The 21,624-nt window shown below is 42.1% G+C and overlaps 1 protein-coding gene across 3 annotated transcripts in view; it reads left to right on the plus strand.

Annotated features, from left to right (window-relative positions):
* Positions 1-17,274, plus strand: part of ythdc2 (YTH domain containing 2) — a 225,158-nt gene extending 207,884 nt beyond the window's left edge. For 2 of the 3 annotated variants that reach the window (XM_060059910.1, XM_060059909.1), the window contains exons 26-29: positions 1,257-1,366; positions 16,175-16,294; positions 16,414-16,596; positions 16,746-17,273. In XM_060059910.1, the coding sequence (XP_059915893.1) occupies positions 1,257-1,366; positions 16,175-16,294; positions 16,414-16,596; positions 16,746-16,793 (461 nt within the window). In that variant the 3' untranslated portion in view covers positions 16,794-17,273. Of the gene's footprint in view, positions 1-1,256; positions 1,367-16,174; positions 16,295-16,413; positions 16,597-16,745 lie in introns of all 3 variants that reach the window. The other variant, XM_060059908.1, reaches the window with a different exon arrangement.
* The last annotated feature ends 4,350 nt before the right edge of the window (positions 17,275-21,624 follow it).

Below are 21,624 nucleotides of genomic sequence, written 5' to 3' on the forward strand. Positions count from 1 at the left end.
GTTCCACTTGCAGTAAGTGACAGTCTGTTTACAATTCCCAAACCTGTGGTGTTCCTTAAATTTCATATTCAACCCACACTGAGTGAGTCAATAAAACTCCCTCAAGATTACTTGGTCTAGTTTTCGCTTATTATTATATCACGAGTGGGAGTGTCCACGTATATCTGATTAACGTTTACTTCTGTCCACTGGGTAGGCTGGTAGACTGATCTATCCAGCACATATCTAGGTGGACACGCCCACTAGGGATGTCACATGGGGCAGATTTGAAACGGCTTGTAAGGCTAATCACACTCACACCTGGTGGTGGTATAATATGTCCCCTTTAAGTACATTTGGTGTGAATGACAATGTGTCATTCCATTTGATTATCTCATTTAACTTTAATTGGAGTGGATTTAAAATATAATTTTAAAAGTGTGATTAATCGTGAGATAACTCACCAATACTATGTGATTAATCGCGATTATAACTTTGAACTTGCCCTAATTTAGACTTAATAGTAAACGCCTCAGCTATAATTTTCAGTTTAGATCATTTACCGGCTTGGATCTCGGAGGAGTGAATGAAGAATGAATTACAAGACCCTACACACTCATAAATGGAGAAATTGTGGCACACAAATTTGCAACCATACGCACATATTTTGGAAATGCCCTTAATTCCGAAAATTTGTTAACCCAAATTTCACAAAAGATCCAAAGATGGCATTACTGGGAGAATTAGCGGAAGGTATCGATGGAGGAACTAAAAAATATTATAGAATACATTGTTACCACCACCAATTAAATGCAACACAATTCATTTGCTAAAACCTGCCCCCCCCCAACCCATTGTATTTGATTGTTATATATTTAAGGGATCCATTTATGCTACATTTGGGATATTGTTGCTGAAACTAAAACATTTCATAAAAAAACACATTGTGCTATCCTAATATGGTTGTTTACCACGTATTGGCTAGAATTAGTTTTCAGGCCAATGCAAACATACTTAGAAACTAGAAGTAGTATGCAGCAGGACTTATGGATACAATGTTCTTACCATTTTTACCCAAGGGATAACTGTACCTCTGAGGGGGTTGTGTTGGTTCCAGGGTCCAAATTGTGAATGTTAAAAAAGTGTGTGTGTGTGTGTGTGTGTGTGTGTGTGTGTGTGTGTGTGTGTGTGTGTGTGTGTGTGTGTGTGTGTGTGTGTGTGTGTGTGTGTGTGTGTGTGTGTGTGTGTGTGTGTATGTGTGTGTAATGGGGGTAAAGCTGGTGGGCTGCATGACAGCAGTGATAGTGAGGCTGATGAAGAGACTTCCATACTGCATCTCGCCAGGTTGAAAATCAATGAATGGATCGACTTCCAGCTGGAGAGTGAGGTAAGAGTCATTGCTCAGCAGTTCTATTTAATACCTTATGATGATTGGAATATCTGATACATATGCCTAGTGGATCTATACCGATAGTCTTCTGTGACCTCTTGTTATGTAGGCCATATCCATATCAGGGTCCCCACCGAGCTACAATTAATAATAATAAAGATATTCTTTAATCAAAGATAAATTGAAAATATATATTTATATCTTTAATTCTTTGACTTTGACAGCGAAGGAAAAATAAACCTCAAAGCAATAAATGAATTCTTCATGAAAACTCGTTTGCCCAACGGTTCGACCCAGTTGGGCCTTGTAGATGTCAATCAAGCTGTCATACCCTATAACTGCCATGGAAAAAATGGTTGACAGAAAAATTGTTGACAGCATTTTATCAGAGTTAATATTATTGTTTCTTTATCAAACTTTGGTGGATAACAAACAACATTACTTTAAATCTATTTTTCACCGCCGCCTCCATCTATTGGACGGGTTAACGAAGATGGTCATAGTTTGATATGAAGTTACTTATCATCAAAACGCAACGTGAAGAGACTGGAATGGTTTGAAGTTACTTTCCTGATTCAACACATTGAGCACAAATGAACACCCAAAGCCTTCTTGGATTTGGGTGACCAGGGACTTCAGAGGACCATAAAGTCTGAGAGATCTGTTAGATCCCAATACCAAAAGCACACACACACACACACACACACACACACACACACACACACACACACACACACAGTGCCTGTCTGCGGCCTATGCCAGTGAGAAGAGTTGAGTGCAACACAGTAGGCCTACATTAAACTCATCAGCATTCTTTCACACGTGTCATAAGCTATTGCCATTACCTGGGCTGCGTTCTTCAGGCCGAACGGCATCTCGAATAGTCCAAACGGAGTGATCACCACCGTCTTCGGGACGTCCTGCGGCTGGACGGGCACCTGGTGATAGCCCCGAACGAGGTCCTTCTTGGAGAAAACTACCGCACCGGCCAGGCGGGCAGAAAAGTCCTGGATGTGGGGAATCGGGTAGCGGTCGTGTACCGTAATGTCATTGAGCCGGCGGTAATCCCCACATGGACGCCACCCACCGCCAGGCTTCGAGACGTTGTGGAGCGGGGAAGCCCAGGGGCTGTCCGACCGCCGGACAATTCCAAGACGCTCCAGGGTGTCAAACTCAGACCTAGCAACGGCGAGCTTAGCAGAGTCGAGGCGCCGGGCCCTGGCATAGACCGGTGGGCCAGTGGTCGCGATGTGATGCTCCACTCCGTGCTTGGTGGCGGCAGCTGAGAACGTGGACTCCGTGAGCTCCGGCAATTCCGCGAGGAGGGGGGAAAACACATCGGAGGGTGAGAGTGCGCCCGACAGCTTCGTCGTGCCCGAGCCACTGAGCTCACATGCCAGGGAGCTAAAAGTCTCAGCACTTATCAAGCGCCGGTTCATCACATCCACCAATAGGCCATTGGCGCAGAGGAAATCGGCGCAGAGGAGGGGTGTGGACACCTCTGCGGTGACAAAATCTCAGCCGAAACGCTGACCCCCGAAACATAAGGAAACAGTCCTAGTCCCAAAGGTGCGGATGGGGCTGCCGTTGGCGGCCTCCAGGGAGGGGCCATGGCCGCCCCCTATTCTGTCAATGCGTGACACGGGCAGGACGCTCACCTGGGCCCCCGTGTCACACAGGAACCGTCTCCCAGAGCTTGTGTCTGTGATGAACAACAGACCCCCAGAACGGCCAACACTCATGGCAGCTAGCGAGTGCCGGCCCGTGCATTTCCCGATGCCACGAAACTGCACGGGGGGCGGCACCTCCTAGCTTTGGGTCCATACAGGCCGTGGAAATAACACAGGCCTGCAGACTGCTGTGGCTGTCGTCGTGTCGCCGCGGCCACAGCGATGGTGTCCGTCATCTCCAGGTCGACAGTGGTGTGGGCTAATACGGCCGTGCAGCGCTCGTGCCCGGCGGCGAAAAAACGATCCGCCTCCCTAGCCAGAGCCCGAAAGTCTGTGGTGTCGCTGTTGGCTAGAGCTGCCCTGACACGCACTGGCAGCTGCTGCATAAATAAAGCCTGAAACATAAAACAAGGCCTATTATTCCCCAGGAGATTCAGCATATGATCCATGAGCGCTGATGGTCCCCGAGTCCCCGAGGCCATTCAATGCCAGAAGCTGCTCGCCCCGTTCAGCCTCCGACAAACAGAAAGTCTCCATCAGGAACCCCTTTAGCAATGCATACTTCCCACGGGCCGGGGGTTCTCGAGAATATACATCGCTCTGGCCGCCGTCGAGCCACCAAGCGCGGAGACTACGTAATAAAACTTGGTTTCATCCGCCGTAATCCCCTTCAGCGCGAACTGCGCCTCCGCTTGCGCGAACCAGACCCGCGGCTGCCGTTCCCAAAACGTGCAGTTCGCTCGAGTTCAAATATTTGAACTTTGACGCGAATTTCGCGTGTTGACGCGTGATGACAGCCAATCAGCGTTCAACAGTGTGGCCACTGAGTCACATGTGTAACGTAACAACCAATCAGCGTTCAACCGTCAAACTCAGTGCAGTGCAGTCCGGGGTGAACTGCAGCATGGAGGAGAAAGTGAATGTTGCCGTTTGCGACTCCCGGAGCTCTATATATAATATAATAGTATATAATATAATATTTGTATGCATAATATCACGGCCAAAAGCTCTGTGCGCCTCCGGATGGCCGTAGCGCGGGGAGCTCTCATAGGGATTGGGCTTCTCGGGGTTTGTTTACCGCCGTTGCTATGTTTCCGGTCTTGTGTAACGGTTTATTAGGTAGGCCTATCTAATAAATCTCTGTCTATTCAATACTTCATTCACTACCTCTTCCGTGGTCATAACAATATTATGAATATACTGCGTCGGGTCCTCCGACGTCTCTCCCTCTTCCACAAAAGGTAAAGACATGCAATGGCGGTTACCTTGTTGTGGCGCGACATATTAGACAAAACTTGCACAGCGACAGATTATGATGTGTGGTGTGACAAAACTTCGGCGACAACACGAACGGGCGAAAAATTTCGCGTTTGGTGTGAACACACAGTTAGGCAGCAGGCATTCTGACAGATTTTTTTGTGTGTAGTGAATAATTATTCCAAATCAGCCTTTTCTGTTTTTCCCAAACGGGGGTACCATGAAGGAAATATTACCTGCCTGATTTCCTATTACAAACAGCCAATTATTTTCCAGAAGGACATGAGCACTTCGTCACAAAACATTCCCTTATTGTGAGCGTAGAGATACCCTGTTTAATGATACCTGGGACACTCAACCTAATAAAAGCGATGGTTAACATTAAACGCCGTAAAGATAGAAACTAGTTAATTCAGGTCTTATGTGTGGTTTTCTTTTTTTAAGCTTATTATATAGTATTTAGTACAAAGTATATAGTGTACGTGGGCCTACCTCTCGGGAACGATGTTGAAAATAATTATTTATATACCGTATTGGTCCGAATATAAGACGACCCTGATTATAAGACGACCCCCGTTTTTCAACACAAACATTTAGAAAAAAATATATGCAGACCACATTTGCAGAACAAAGAACTTCATTTCTTTTTCTTAATAACAATATTAAAAACACAGTGAATTAAACACTTGTTATATTAATGACAATAATAATAATGCCAGCAAAGGCCACGGCACTTTCAAGGCAAAATATGTACAGTATGATTCAAAATGAATATCAAGCAATAATCAAGCAACATTGTGAATATTTTTAAATAACAGAGAAAATACAGGCCACATATTTAACTAAACTTAACTAAAATTCGCCAAATTTCTCCTCCGATGTCTCTCTATCCCTCACACACGTCCTCTGCCCCGCTGTGTTCGCTCTCGCTGTCATCGCTCCCCAGCTGCTCTGCTTCCAGCGGCTCCACCCAAAGCACGTTTTCTCTGACGTATTCAGAAACTCTCCGGTCAACCTCACTGAAACGACCACTTTGAGGACCACGGTAGGATTTGCGCTGACTGTTGGCATCTTTGAGACGTTGTTTTGGTGCTCGCCATCTTCTTACGTTACACTCCGTGACCCCGAACTTCTTGGCAGCTTGGCAGTTGTTACTTGACCCTGCCTTATTGACGACCATTATTTAAAAATTGGCATCATAGCTCCTCCGCTGTTGTTGATTGACCTGACCCACTTTTGAGCCACTTGTCTCTAAATGCCTTTGTCTTTAAACCAAGGGCGTAACTTTGGGTCTACCATTGGGGGGGTTAAACTCGCGGCATATTTATTTATTTATTTAATCAATCATCTTCTTGTGTAAAAGGTAACATGCCAATTTGCCGTTCCTGTATTAGAAATACATTGCGATACCTTCACTGATTTTGGCTTCTTTTTTACTATTTATGCCATAATGACACAGTAGTAAAATTCAGTGTTTAAGCATTAGTCAGCAGTGGCAGCTTCCACTTAATTGATTTTGTGTGTGTCTATCTTATGGCAAGAACTTAAAGATTAATCAATTGCATCACTGTATTATTGACACCTACTAGAGCCCGACCGATATATCGGCAGGCCGATATTATCGGCCGATATTAGGCATTTTTCAAACTATTCGGTATCGGCATTATAATGGCCGATAAATGAATATTAAAAAAAAAAAAAGTTTGTCCACCAGAGGGCGCTCTAACGCCCCAAACCCGCTGATTCAGGCAGAGTGAATGACGGAGATCGACGGAGATCATCGGTGTTGTTCATAGCTGTGTTCGAAATCATTCCCTATCACGGATATAGTGCACTATAGGGTGCTCGCCATTTTGCAGTGGTGTTCGAATTCTCAATGGTTAATTTCATGCACTAAAATTTGAGTGTACATACGATGTTCCCTACTTGTTACTCCGTATACCACAATGCAATGCGGTAGTGTTCTTCCGGAGTAGAAGAAGAAGCTGAATAACCGCGAAAACTAATACATTTAATGATGGAGTCTCCGGCTTTCGTTTAGAGATGTCAACAATTTAATTGGGAGTTAACATTGAAAATTTAATATTCAAAATTAATAAAAAAAACTTGATCAAGGAAATGTTGCATTCAACATCAATACAAGCTCCAGCTTTCCTCGGGATTTCCCGGTTTGTTTACATGATGTGGGAGCATCTGTCTGCGTCACACAAATACCCGGCGCATTTACTGACGCAAATGACGCTTAGAAATGTTCAGCGTAGTGTCCGAATTCTCGTTTGTTCGTTCCCTATATAGTGCACTATATCATAAACACTATATAGGGAATAGTGAGGGAGTGAATAGGGAATGATTTCCAACACAGCTCATGTGTGCAAGTGTGTTCATGGTAAGTTGGCAACTGTCACAAGACATACATTGCTTGAATAACAATTAAAAGAACATCCCCATCAATTCTCTAAAGTCGATAAGCATGACTTAATTCATGACTACCATGTCCAGTTTTGCTGTTGTTACGTGTTAGTTGAGAGTGAAAAGGATTTAAAGGATAACTACAAATAACCAATGTTTGGGAAATCTGTTTGTTTTGTTGCGCGTTTCTGGATTTTTTTTTTTTATATATATCGGCCGATATATCGGCATATCGGATTTTTTAATCACAAAATATTCGTATCGGTATCGGCCTTAAAAATCCTATATCGGTCGGGCTCTAACACCTACATCCAGCAAATTCACACAATTCAATACAAATGCACAATTCAATAAACATATTGTCGGGCATCACCAGCTCAAACTATCAACATCTAAACAAAAGCAGGTAAATACAAAAGAAGTATAAAAGCATTTCACATAAAAGCACCTAACACCTGTTTGCGTCTTGGTGTAAAAGAAATGAACTGTGCACAAATTGACTTCTTAGTTAAGAGGTCCAATTTGTCCTGATGGATGTTGCACACTGCAACATGGTTCAGCCTCTGCTGTGACATACTTGTGCGTAACCAAGTTTTTAATCGTCGAAGAGCACTAAAGCTCCTCTCTGCCTCAGAGGATTTTTGGACAAACATTTGGTCTCTGTACTCACATTGCATTTTACCCACCCGTAACCGAGTACGTTTGAGGCAGTGGGTTCTAGAATCTTAGTTTGAGGACGTCTATCGCTGCCATTACAACGTAGCCTATGCTAATCATATAAAGTTCACATAGTTAGCTAGCTAGCTCTTACAAAGCGGGAAATAAATATCTGGCATGAATCAGGAATTATTCAGATCGTCTGGTTTTACTGCACATAGCACACCAACGATACTGTTTGAATGTGAAATTATGCTCTCAATCGAAAATTATTTTGTTTCTCCACTGATACCTCTTTATTCTGAGGGTTTGTATGGGGAAAGTGAAGGTCCCTCTCCACTTTAAATGGAGGCGTAAACTATCCAGGTAGTGAAAAAATATAGAGTGGATGATAACACCTAACTTAACAATACGGGTATTTACCTCCTTATCATCAGGATTTTTACTCCTTTTGGCTCCTTTGACGACCAACAATTAAAAATTGTTGTCTGGCCCTGGCTGCCTTTCAGTGTCCTTTTCATATCCATTCATGTACAGTTAGCATTAGTCTTCTCTTACTATTCATCCCAGCGACCTTGCGAAATAGTTCGGGTAATACCAAGTAGTCGGTGGGCTGGGGGGGGGGGGTACATTACAGATTATCAAAACCTGATACTATCTTGCTGACAAATTAAATTAATAAAGAAAACAAACAAGGTATTAATTCAGAATATTTCATTTTTTTGTTCATCTGAATTATGTGTGATGATATTGAGGGGGTTATGTTAGCTGGATCTGATTATTGAGGGGGTTATAACCCCTCTAACCCCCCCGTAAATTACACCTATGCTTTAAACACCGGTAACGGTCTGGTTGTTAAGGACGCTGGACTACTTCTTCCCGGAACCAATTCCTGGTGCCACCTGCGGCCGCGAATATGTATTGACATTTAAATGGAGAGGCGAAGAAGAGAAACTGCGCTCTGAATACTAGACCCCGAATATAAGACGACCCGACTTTTTCGGACCTATTTCGAGGGGAAAAAAGGCCGTCTTATATTCAGACCAATACGGTACTAAAACCATGCAACCAACTGTTGTAAATATGTACAACTACTATGATCAGATTAGCAACATAATATAAAACAAAATAGAACAGCAGCAATGGGTGGGTGGAAAACTAGCTATTACTACCTACCTATACAGGAAGTCAACCCTCCTATCCTTCAGTGCTGAGAATGTGTCAATGACGGCATCATAAAATGTTACTTTCCTCTTCAACTCCCGTATTACTGATGACTCCATAGAAATTATTGATAGGTCTGTCAATCTCTCTTGTTTACAGGTGTTCCATAGGTATGTCTTCACTCGTTTTAAACACGAGAATGACCTCTCAGCTGAGGAATGGTCAACTTCTGGAGTTTTGTCACCTCTGGCAGGCCTTCAGATAGGTCTACCTGATGATCATCTCAAGTAGTTGACTAGGCCTTTTGAGGAATGTGGTGTTCTCATAAACTACAAGCAGTTCATTCTTTAACCTGTGGACATCAAAGAAGGGGTAGACATCCGACAACTTCGCCAGTTCCGTAGCTGGGAATCTGTTGGGTTTTGCAAAGTCAGTAAATGCTGCAGGCTCAAGCAGACGGCAAAACCTGCATATCACTGAATCTTTCTGTCATCTGAGTGATGATACAGTCCGCGATCTTGTAGTAAAGAATCAGATAAGAATCACTTGCTCCTCTTCAATCGGCGGAATGTTGTTCATGACTGAGGCCTTCCTCGTAGTCTTGCCAGCCCCTGCAACAGGGGATTCTGCTGGGATCTTCATGCCCAATCAAAGTCGTGGTGTCTTCATAAATCTCCTGGAACTTGGTTTGTGAGCGCAGGGATTTGATAGCAGCTATGGTGGCATCCATCTGGTGGTTCGACTTACGCAAGCCAAGTGTTCTCGCTTGAAGGATGGTGAATAGGACCTCTGTGTGGCGATAGATGTTCAAGAACACTTTTAAAAGAAACATGAACTTGTAGTCATGCAGTTTGTCTTTAAGTGACTTGCTCTGATTAATAGATTCGTTATCCCAGCCTCTTTCAGTCATGATCTGGTCAAATACAGCAATCAGGGTGTCCCTACCCTAATACACTGCAGTCACTGCTCTGCTTTTGAAGTGCCAGCGTGTAGCCGAGCCTCCCAGTACTCGCGCTCCACCAGCCTCAGTTAATAAAGCAGTACGTTTAGCGGACTTTGCGAAAATGTTGTGGAAACTCTCCAGCCCCGCGACGAAGAGTTTTGCGTCTTCGATGTCTTTACTGCCTTTTGCCAACACGAGATTTATGCGATGCGCATAACAATGAATGAAGAGCGCATCGGGGCAAAGAGCTTTTACTTTCGCCCTCACGCCTCCGTGCTGCCCACTCATGACGCTGGCGCCGTCATATGTCTGACATATTAATTTCTCCTCCGGATTGTACTTTCTTAATGTTCCCATTATAACTTCAGTTAAAGCCGCGGCATCTCTTTCTGCACTGACATCCTCAAATCCTAAGAATTGTTCGCACACATTCCCTTTCTCATTCACATAACTAAGGATGACAGAGAGCTGACACTGGCAGGACACAGTTGTATCGTCAGCTTGCACTGCGATGAATGGAGCTGCACTAATTTTGCGATCGACTTAATCACCATTGCTATGCTATGAATGATGTCGTTCTGTATGGCTTTTGATGTCTCTTTGAAAACTGTGGCTGATTCTAGATGTTGAGATAGCAAAGGATCTACCTCAAAGTAAGACTCCACCAATTCGGCCTGCTCTTGTTTTCCAAGATATACCACTGCAATAATCATTTTACACAGTATCTCCCAATTTCTTCTCTAAAGTTCATTGTGGCGCTGGGTAGCGATGCTAGTGGCCTGGCTGAAGGCTTCATCAATCCGCATACGTCCAAACAGTTTCAACTTTAAGTTGGAATTAATGTGGCTCTTGGACTTGTCATGTCTCTCCATGGCTCTTTGCAAGTTCTTTAAGTCATCAAATCCACTGCTAATCCATGGGTTAGGTGTAGGTGATTCATCAAACAAAATGCAAGGCCAGCAGAATAATTTCAGATCAGAGCCAGCTAGCCATTCCGTCCGAGCGTAGTTCTCCTCCTTGAAGCTTCGTGAGCCACCTGCTTTTGTGGTCTGGATCAAGTTCAGTTTCGGTGTTGGTCTTCCATTCTCTTTTATCTTCAGCTGATGTTCAAACTGTAGCCTTGAAAATTTATGTTCTTGTAGATATTGAATTATATTCTCATCCATGTTGCTGTCTTTGTTAGTCGTTATCTTTGTTAGCCGCGGCAACTTTATTTTATAAAATGCTGCTTTGTGATGGTGTTTTGTAGGGGTGGGAATTTCTTGGCACCTCACGATTCGATTCCGATTATGAGGTCAACGATTCGATTCTGAAGCGATTATCGATGCATCTCGATGCATCTCCATTTTTTTACTGTACATTTCCATGCGTTTTTTCAGAAATATATACATACATCTGGGTTTGCTACTCAAGTTTGCTAATCACTTCCTACTTTTGTGATGATCATTAAAGACATCAACAGATGAATTAACTTATCTAATATTTCATAAGCGAGAAAGCTTTTGTCCCAAATATGACTTTCTATGAACAATGCAATAATCAATGCAGCTTGCATTATAACACAATATGGAAGCATGCAAAAAATAGGTTTCAGTTTCAGAGTTCTTGTGTCTGGCTGTGAGTTTGCACGCATGCTATGCGTATGCTGAATCGCAATCATCAAAAAATTATCCCTCTCTGGCGAACAGAATGTTGCAGCAGGCAAAAAAAATATTATTATTATTTATTTATTTTTTATTAAATTATAAATTATATCTGCATCGAAACAGAATCGTTCTAGCGAGAATCGCGATGCATCGAAGAATCGATTATTTTTCCTACCCCCAGTGATTTGTGTGGTTGCAAGGAGTAGATGAGGCTGGCCTCCCTTCCTATTTTTAACATGGTATAGATGATTTACCTCGAAACAGTGAAACTGAATTGTGATTGGTTATTTTTTAATCTCAAAGGCGGCAAAAGTGGGTTTTGGCCTCTTTGCCTCCCTTCAGTGGCTAGCCCTGGGTACAACATACTTAGAAAAACTATTTGTTTTTGGAAAATTACGAGGAGGCATTGCCTCCTCTAAGGAACTGCCACTGCAGCAAAGTCATTGACAATTTGTGTGTTGAGCATGGGCGGGGCCCCCTGTGACACTGCGGAGGGCCCGGGCCCGGGGGCTGCCTCTAGTAGAGGGAGGCACGATCATTGTGTTAGAGAACTTTGAACAGATTCACGCACTCGCAGGAAAGCTACGTCATTCTTCAAAGGCAGCAACCCTTGGGTTCAGACGAGCTCCTTCCCCACGCACAGTGACGTTACATTCATTTGACCGAGAAGTTTAGCCCTCTCTAGCACAACCCTCAGGGAGCCAGTAAGGATAAACATTCTTTCAAACATCAGGATTTTTTCACATTGATTCCATCTTCGATCACTGAAATTAAGAAATCCCTCTTTCGGAGTAAGTTGGGAAGCAAAACGAGAATGTTGTGATCCATCTGATAGAGATAGGGATGCCCAACCAGTCGAGTTGAACGTCGGCTGAGTTGCAGTTGATCACGAGAAAAGTTGTGTCACTCATGTGTTGTGTGTAGCCTACTGTTATATACACAAATATATATATATTTGATATATCAATACACAAATACCAGCTCTGCTTGTTGCTCTCTTCTCTCGGAAAGTAAGTAAACAGACACACATCGCTACGGCGCCCAGCCTGCTGTCAGTCACTTGCGGTCTCTGGCAGTGCACTAGTCTCAATGCTCTGCGTGACGGTGTTTGCTAAAGGTTAGCCAGCACTGCTATTATGTCAAGTGTAGTGCCTCCGCGACCGGTTTTGATAGAGAAAGAAAACCGCAGGAGTACTTTGGATTTGAAGCAAATTAAGTAAACAGAAGTATGTTTACCCATATGAAAGAACAAGGTTTCGGATTTCATAAATGTGCAAATAGACAGCAATAGTGATCATTTCACAAATTTGAAAACTATTAAAATACTTTTTTTTTTTTTTTTTTATATATATATATATATATATATATATATATATATATCAGCAGAGGCTGGTTGTTTTTAAAGTGAGGGAGGAAGGATTGCGCGCATGGTTGCCATTGGCCTACTTAAACTGTTAGTGGCGTATGGTGGCATAAGTATTTGAGACTCAAGTTGTGTCAGGGTGTTTTGGTGAACTACAAAATTGCAGGGTGGGATAATTATGCGAATTGATTCAAATCCACCAGTGGCAGCATTGTACTTTGAAAGCTAGAGGGCAGCATGTCTTGGACTACAAGGGCAGAAGGAAAGGATGCAAAGCCAATTAGTCAAATCAGGCCTACTCTTCATTTGTAAAACTAAATAAAAGAATCTGGGCCTATCATTGGGTCTATTTTTGCCCTCAATGACTGAAGCTATTGGTTGTAATTTGGCTATGTTTATTTTCAACTACAATTGTTTTAAGAAAAATGAAGACACAAGAATGAATCACTCACTAACATCCTTTCCACAATATCAACAAGTACATTATTTTTCAACTATTTATATGGGCTGTAAGCCTAACATGGTTTGAGGCCAATGTGGATGTTAATGGATGTTTCAGAATGTTGGTCATGGTGTTAAGCCAATTAAGATTGAGGGACTTCATTTATAGTTCAAATCAATCCTCCTCGCGGGCTCCGCAGCCCGGCCGTTGGTAGCCCGGCCGCAGGCAGCCCTGCCCTGCCCGGCCACGGGCTACGGAAACAATCAATATAAAGCGAACTGAGCAGCAACAAAGGCATACGACTGAGCGGGTTTGTTGGTTCTCGTAGGATGGACTTGAGGAGATAACCCCTCCCTCCGGGCTGCGCCAAAGCCAGGACTCCTGCTTATTGGTTCATAGCGCAGTCAGGGCTCCAGCCTATTCGTGTATAGACGTAGGCAGGATCCAGATCCCAGCTAGTCACGCCCTCTTGGCCATTGAACCCCATGTTATTCACCGGCCGCCAACACTTTCAGAGAAATTAATGGGAGTCAATGGAGGCTGAGGGAGGAACGTCCTCCCTGAAATAATTGTCAATAGGCGATAGGGGTTGCTAATGTCCCTTTAGCCAGGGAAACGAACATTACATATACAATGGCATTAAAGTAGTCATATTTAAGGGCATTAATTCATTACAGTAGTCTGGACAATCAATTTTTTTTACTGGAGAAGCCACCACTGATATACTGTATATGTATGCACATTAGGGCTGTAACGATACACAAATTCACGATTCGGTTTGTATCACGATTTTTGACCCACGGTTCGATACATCTCACGATTCTTTTAAATTTAAAAAGCATTTTATTTAAACAACACTTAAATACCAATTATCTTAATGTTACATTTAATAACAAATAATTTGGAACACTGAACAGATTTGAACCGAAAGAATACTATTAAAGTATAGCTAAATTAATAAAGAAATAACCAAAGATTGCAGTTGGAGGATGCTTTTTGCTGGTAGGCATAATAGGGCCCCTTTAACTGTTTGGTTGGTTTATTCAAATATCCTTATTAGCGCTTCTTATTAGGCTATATAGCTTAAATAATGACATAATCAGGCCGTATAGAATGCAACATGTTTAATAGCCTAACTTTCAATAGATGAGGAAAAACATGAACGTCGCAATAACGAGGCATAGTGTTACGAGTAGCATATGTGTGTGCGGGAGAATGGCAGTGTGCGTATGCGTGTGTGAGTGACGTCAGCGAGTGAGTGGACGAGCGAGGAGAGCGAGCGGTAGCGCGTGTGTCGAGTGAAGAAGCGAACGAGTCCGGTAGAATAAAGTACCCATCCTGTCAATAATCGGTGGCCGCTTCATTCCGACCTATAAGCAGACAAACTGCCAGTCAAATCACACAAAACAATAGAGACAGGATCACACAGGCAATTTTTTTCGCGCTTGGCCCACTCTGGATAAATGTCGTTCATATCGCATATGAGGACTTCGACGGCTGTGGAGAAATGCAATCCTCCGTAGCCACGGAGAGCTGTGATCACAGAGAGGGCATCTCGTCACATATTTACGGCATCGATAGGAGGGGGCGCTGTCAGCAGACTATTATCTAGACAAATTATTAGCAAATTTCAATCTGACAATTTGACCGAAGAGTTAGAAAGGGCATATCGCGCTTCTGCCTTCTCACACCGCGAGACAGGTTCGTGGCTTTGAGTATCGCGATTTTCGGTTTGATACGCGTATCGTTACAGCCCTAATGCACATTATATGAAACTGAGTCTCCACCGATTCCAACAATCCAAACCATATAACTCTGACTAACACTCGCAAATAACAAATCTTCCCCTTTCCGTTTTACAAGCAGAAAAAAATAAAAAGTATATCTTTTACCTTTGTTGTTTTTTTTCCTCAAAGGTGAGTTTGATCGCATAAAACCACCATAAACAGATAATCCAGTGTCTGGGCCCTATTTTGCCATGGTGTTTACAATCAATGACTTACTGTAGGTTCACACCAAAAGCTGTAAAAGATGCAAAATCGCAGAATAGCTCAAACGCGACGCGACAAAAATATGTACAGCTCATATCGCTGTTGCACGTACGTTTACTGGGACCCACGCCGGCGAGAGATATCTATATTCCGATAGCCTGGTGGTCATTTGCAGCCGAAACGCTACTAGATCATTATCTGTTTTCAACTCTCATTTACAGCTTTACAGCTTTAAAGCTATCGCTCAAGCGTTTTATCGCTTTTATCGCGCTTGTCTAATAGAAAGTGAATGGGCATTTATAGCTCGAAACGCTTTATAGCTTTTGGGGTGAACGTACAGTAAGAACGTTTCTGATGAATAGGTAAATTGCCTTCAGTCAGAACACCTGTTGTTCTTCGCTATCTGGTGGCAATATGGTGTATTTGCGAGTGTTTGACTTGGTGTCATTCAATTATATTTGCCCTGACCTTTCAAGAGCTGGGTCAAGTATCAGAATTGTACAATGGGTTCTCAAGGTATCTACCTTTTTGTTTCTCATAGGCTACCAACTGATAATGACCAACTAATCATTATTTCAGGAGGGAAAAGGTTATCTTCCACTTATGCTGTGTCCTAGCTTTATCCACTCTAACCAAGTAGTTTCCACATTGAATATTTCACTTGCACAACGATCTTGTTTAACCCGTCGTAATGAAAATGGTATCGAATATCGATATTTTTCAAGTTATTGTATTAAAAAAAAAATACAATTACATAGTAAAAAAAGTACATACATAGTAAAAGTTAAAAGATCCACACTAGCCTACTCCTACTGTTATGTAAAATACATCAAAACTTCCAACTTTCTGTCTGTTGTGTTGTTACAGGTCAGTCCTAGGCCTACTTGTGGTTATTCTTTGCACCACACAAATTGATTTCAATAAAGGTATTATTATAGAGACGTTAACTATGTGTTAGAAAACAGTGTCCTATATAGTTGAACAATAAATTCTGGCTATGCTACGGCTTTCGATATGGCTTGGTAGATCTCGATACAGTATCAACTTTAAAAGGAGATCATGGTTCGAAAAAGGCTGTGATTTACATCACAAAAGGGGCAGATAACTTCATTGGTTCTGGATTTCTATCTTCATGATAAACATGCAGGTGTCAACGCATGCGGCAGTGCTAATGTGATCATCAGGAGCCATGGTTACATTCAGGACGTTTGTTTTGTTTCAATGTTTTTGTCATGTTTATCCTTTTTCTTCACTGATTTCCAGACGGCAAAATTGGTGTTCCAGCTCAGGCAAAAGTGGCACAGCATGTTTCTCAGAAGAATGCGATGCCCATCAAAACCCTTGTCCCAGCAAGATGAGGCCACTATCTGTGCCCTGGTGTCGGTATGTCTTCAAACTGAACTGCGATGCTCAATGGTTTGAGTGGATCTGACTGTTGAATCTGAGAAATCTCAGACCATGTGTGGAGGTTGTGAGACTGAACCGATATTTCTTCATCTCAGGTCCTCACAGCAGAGGAACAAGCGTTGGGCCTGCCTCAGCCCACTGGTATTGGTCAGCGCCCCTGGCCCATGCTGTCTGAGGGGTCTCAGGAGGCACCCTCTTCGACGAGTAGCAGTACAACCGCCTTACCCAACCTAGGGGCCTCTCAGGCTCCTGTCTGTACTCCAGATGCTGTCATGCAGGTAGGTTTATTTAAAGACCCTCCAAGGAAATATTAGTAAATAATATATTTGTACACAAATAATTATGTTTGAAGCAGCTTCCATGTCTGCATGCCTGTTATGTTTACGTGTATTAACAGGAAGTATGTTGTGTGCTTTATATATTATAGAATAAAGAAGACGACAAAGAACGCAAGATAACTGAAGAATGTCACTGAATCACTTTGGGAATGAATTGGCAAAGATTTTTTTCAAAATTGCAATTTGATATATCCACCGGATATTACTCCAATATCCGGTGGAAATCTATTTACTATGTGAGATATAACTAATACTTAATGGTTGATGACACTGTGACACATTACTCTAATTTGATTACTAAAACAGTGCAGATATTTCTTTGGATTTGGAAGCAGAATTTTAACTGTACTTCTTAAATAATAACATTGTTTTAACTTTGATTAAGACTAAAAGGCATCCTATTTAGCCTGTTTTTAGTTCAATACTTATAACGTTTCTGCTGGATATTTTGTTGCGCTATTTTCCTAGCCAAAAACTGTTTGATATTTTAATGAATAATAATATACTTAAATTTTTTTAACTTCTGGATCTGTTTATTAATTGATTTCTTCAAACACAAGTTTCTTATTTGAACTATTCAAACCTTTCAAATTAGTTAACAATAAATCATTGTTTCACGTTGTTGGCCTGACTATATCTCTTTCTTTTGTATATATCTTTGTCATTTTACAATAATAGCAAAGCTGCCCTAGAACAGACAAAGAAAATAAATAAACTGACGGGGTCCTACTGTATGAGTATGTCCTCATGATTACATGATTAGGACCATTATTTGCTGTCATGCCGTTTCTCACAGAATAGTTGGTGGAGGTTGGACGTGAACCTGCGACCTCATTGTCATGAGTCCGACGCAATATCACCACACTACTTGGATGTGTTGTTGATAAAGGGCAGAATAGTTTATATTCTGAGAAATATAAGTCTTCCATCCGTGGAGGTATGGTGAGCTTGGTCGGTAAGGTAATATGGCATTGGTATGCCTTGAAAACTGGTTTACCGTAAGTTGACTCCATCTTGTGATCACAAACCATGTTTCTAAAGCATAGTTTATCAAAGACCACTGTCAAAATGGACATTTGCCAAATTAAGTGTCTTCCACTTTAAGGCCCAGCCTGCTTTGGAGAGAGGCCTCGAATCAGAAAATTTTCTTCTCAGATATAGACTTCAAATTTGGCATGGGTATACTATGGATCTACTCCTTGTAGCCGAGGCTCTTTGGCCTTATTGCTATGAATTTTACACAATATATTGTCACAGTCACCTCGTACATGTGTGCCGAATAACCATTCGGTACATGTGTGCCGAATTACCGTGGAGCCTTTACCACTTTCAGCACAAAAGCAGTTCATGTGTGGGTGTTTGGTCGAGTTGTAGCCTTTGCATTAAGTCCAAACGATCTGACCGTGTGGGTTGCGACCATGACAAATAGTGCATGTTTAACATTAGTTTCATGCATATTGCACCTTCCTAGTGATAATGGCAGCCTGTTGAAATGCTGAACTTCCTTGTTATGTTATTCTGGCCCATCTTTTCATTTCTTTACTCATTTTATGACTTCTACAGGCCTACCAATTTGTATATCTTTTGGAGCTAAAAAGTCAGGTTAAAAATAACAATACTAACGAATACACTAGCGTTCCTACGTTTTTTGTAGGACACCTAATAACTAGTGCAACGAGACTAGCGCCGGAGTGGTCGGATAAGAAGCTCTCTGCGATGCAGGTTGACTACGACATGGTGGCCTGGCGTGGAGACTACCTCTCCAGCAGGCCACAGTGCGGCTGCAGAGCGGCCTGTTCAATGTGGTGAAGAGCAACACCAGCGCACCCCAAGGTTCTCAGATGACTCCTCCATTGTGGGCTGCATCAGTGGGGACAGGGAGGACGAATACAGGGGTGTGGTGGAGGGCTTTGTCAGATGGTCCGAGGAGAACCACCTCCAGCTCAACATCGTCAAGCCCCCAACCTCCATTACCATCCAGGGGGTAAAAAGTGAGACTGGACGCATACAAATTCCTTGGAGTGTGCATTAACAATAAACTTGACTGGACAGACAACACAGAGGCCCTCTATAGGAAGAGTCCGATCATACTCTTCTTCCTCAGGAGGCTCAGGTCCTTTGACGTGTATGGCAGGCTACTAAAGATGTTCTATTGGTCTCTGGTAACCAGCACACTAAATGGCATCACTTTTGGTCTGAATCTTTTCTTAAAACAATTGTAACTGAAAATAAACATAGCTAAATTACCACCAATAACTTCAGTCATTGAGGGCAATAAAAGGCCCCGATTTTTTTATTTACTTCAGAAAATCAAGAGTAGGCCTGATTCGACTAATGGGCATTTGCATCCTTTCGTTCTGCCTTTGTAGTCCATTTCAAAGACATGCTGCCCACCAGCTTTCAAATAACAGTGGTGCCACTGGTGGCTTTGTATACATTTTATTCGCATAACCATCCCTCCCTACTATTTTGTAGTTCACCAAAACACCCTGAAGCAACTTGAGTCTCACATTCTTATGCCACCATACACCAATGCAAGTGCAAGCAGGCCAATGGAAACCAAGCGCGCAGTCCTTCCTCCCTCACTTTAAAAACCACCAGCCGCCACTGATATGTATGTATAGATATATGTGTATGTGTGTATGTATGTACAGTATGTGTAAATATGTATGAATGTGCAGATAGGCATATGTGTGTGTGTGTAGCAGGTATGGGAAACAAACAAAAGATGGAGGGGAGCATATCCAGTCGTCTCATGCACAGTTGCATTATATGCAAATGTTAAAGTCTGTATTTGTTGGGGCCACTTGTCTTCTCTCAATGGCAACGAACAAAGCATATTGCCAAGGAGTCTGGTAGAAAAATATGGGATCAGAACAGTCTCATTAATAATGAATACACAGCGAAGGATTCACAAATGTCTTTTGTTATTTATACATAAATTACTCTCTTCTCAAATACATTTCAATGCACACAGAAATGGATATCGGTATGTATAAATGTAAAATAAATCCATCAACAAAAATAAGTTTCGCAAACACATTTTTGATCTACACACAAATATGCCTTGTTTGAAATAAATGTAATATAAATCCATAAATATATTAATTAAAAAAAGTATTTGCAATTTTCATCAAAAATTTATTTGGATGTTATATTTATATATAAACTGTTAAACTTGAATTTACAAGACGCTTTTCATTTGTGACTCTCCTGACGTCGCTGGATCACAAATGCATTTTTTTCAACAAGGAACTCTCTGTAGCCAATCAGATGCCTCCCTCGTTTTCAGCCAATCACATGACTGCAGTTCCGACCTCTGAGTCCAGCCTCCGAGCCTCCCGGTTCCCTCTGTCAAATGTCTATGGGAAATAACATGGGTTTTTTGAATGATCGTGAATAACAATCTCTAGGTGGCGAAGAAGTAAAAGCTGCGTCACGTTTTGAGCTACACACTTTTTCCATCTAGTTTCGACTGGGTTTTGGGATTGTCTGTGCCGTTAAAGTAGTAAACGGCACCGACATTGTAAAAACCCGGTCACTGCAGTCATGTGATTGGCTGAAAACGAGGGAGGCATCTGATTGGCTACAGAGAGTTCCTTGTTGAAAAAAATGCATTTTTGAAGGACTCTCAAAAATCCACATATAAATACAGACCAGTTCACACACAAATGCAAACAAGTTCACAAATGAAAATAGTCTTGTAAATTCAAGTTTAACAGTTTGTATATAAAAGTAACAACATCCAAATACATTTTGATGAAAATTGCAAATATTTTTTTAATTAATATATTTATGGATTTATATTACATTTATTTAAAACAAGGTACATTTGTGTGTGGATCAGAAATGTGTTTGTGAAACTTATTTTTGTTTATGGATTTATTTACATTTATACATACCGATATCCATTTGTGTGTGCATTGAAATGTATTTGTGAGAACAGAGTAATTTATATATAAATCACAAAATACATTTGTGAATTCTTCTCTGTGGATTCATTATTAATGAGACTGTTCTGACCCTATAGAAAAAGGCCCTGCAGGGTGTCCATGATCTAGCCGGACATCAGGGGCAGGCAAGAACAACTCAACTGACGAGACAGCAATTATTTTGGCCCAAAATGCACCATCAAAGACTATAGCAAATGTTGTCAGAGGTGTATTCTGGCCAAGACACCGGAACCTTCCGCCAGTGCTCCCCTTGAAAGTATCAGGACCTCCGCTCCTATGGAGTTGGTGTGTTTGGATTTTTGGAGTAAGGAAGACAGCAAACTGTGTTCAGTGTATGTTCTCGTTCTGATAGATCACTTCACAATGTTGGCCCATGTATTTCCATGCACAAATCAAACAGCAAAGCAAGTTGCAAAAAAAAAAAAATGGGATCATTTATTTTGTGTCTATGGATTTCCGGAGCGCATCCACACGGATCAGGGGGCTAATATCGAGAGTGAGGTAATTTCTGAACTGCTGAAGCTGTCAGGAATCTCCAAATCGCACACTACAGCATACCAATGCGATGGGAAATTGAGGAACTGAGAGGTTCAATAGGACTTTGGGTAAATCGTTGCGATTGAGAGACAAGGCCAAGTGGCCCCAACAAATACAGAGTTTTAACATTTGCATATAATGCAACGGCCAAACATAATGTTTGGCCGTGTCACTTGGCTCTTGTTGACTGTAGCAGCTATATGAACACACTCATGTCAAACCTCCAGGAGGCAACAGCTATTGCACAAGAACATGCCATCAAAGAGCAGCATAAACAGGCCAGGGGTTACAATCGAAGAGTCAAGGGAACTTGTCTGTACAAGGGGGATAGAGTGCTCCTCACCAACAAAGGTGTGAGAGGAAAAACAAAACTTGCAGACTAGTGGGTGGCGAGGGTATATACAGTCATAGACAAAAACCCACAGACACATATACAAGTTGAAAGATGAAAAGGGGAACACAAGGGCAGTACATCGCA

The sequence above is a fragment of the Gadus macrocephalus genome, chromosome 8, assembly GCF_031168955.1.
Source record: "Gadus macrocephalus chromosome 8, ASM3116895v1".
In the NCBI taxonomy this organism is placed as follows: Eukaryota; Metazoa; Chordata; class Actinopteri; order Gadiformes; family Gadidae; genus Gadus; species Gadus macrocephalus.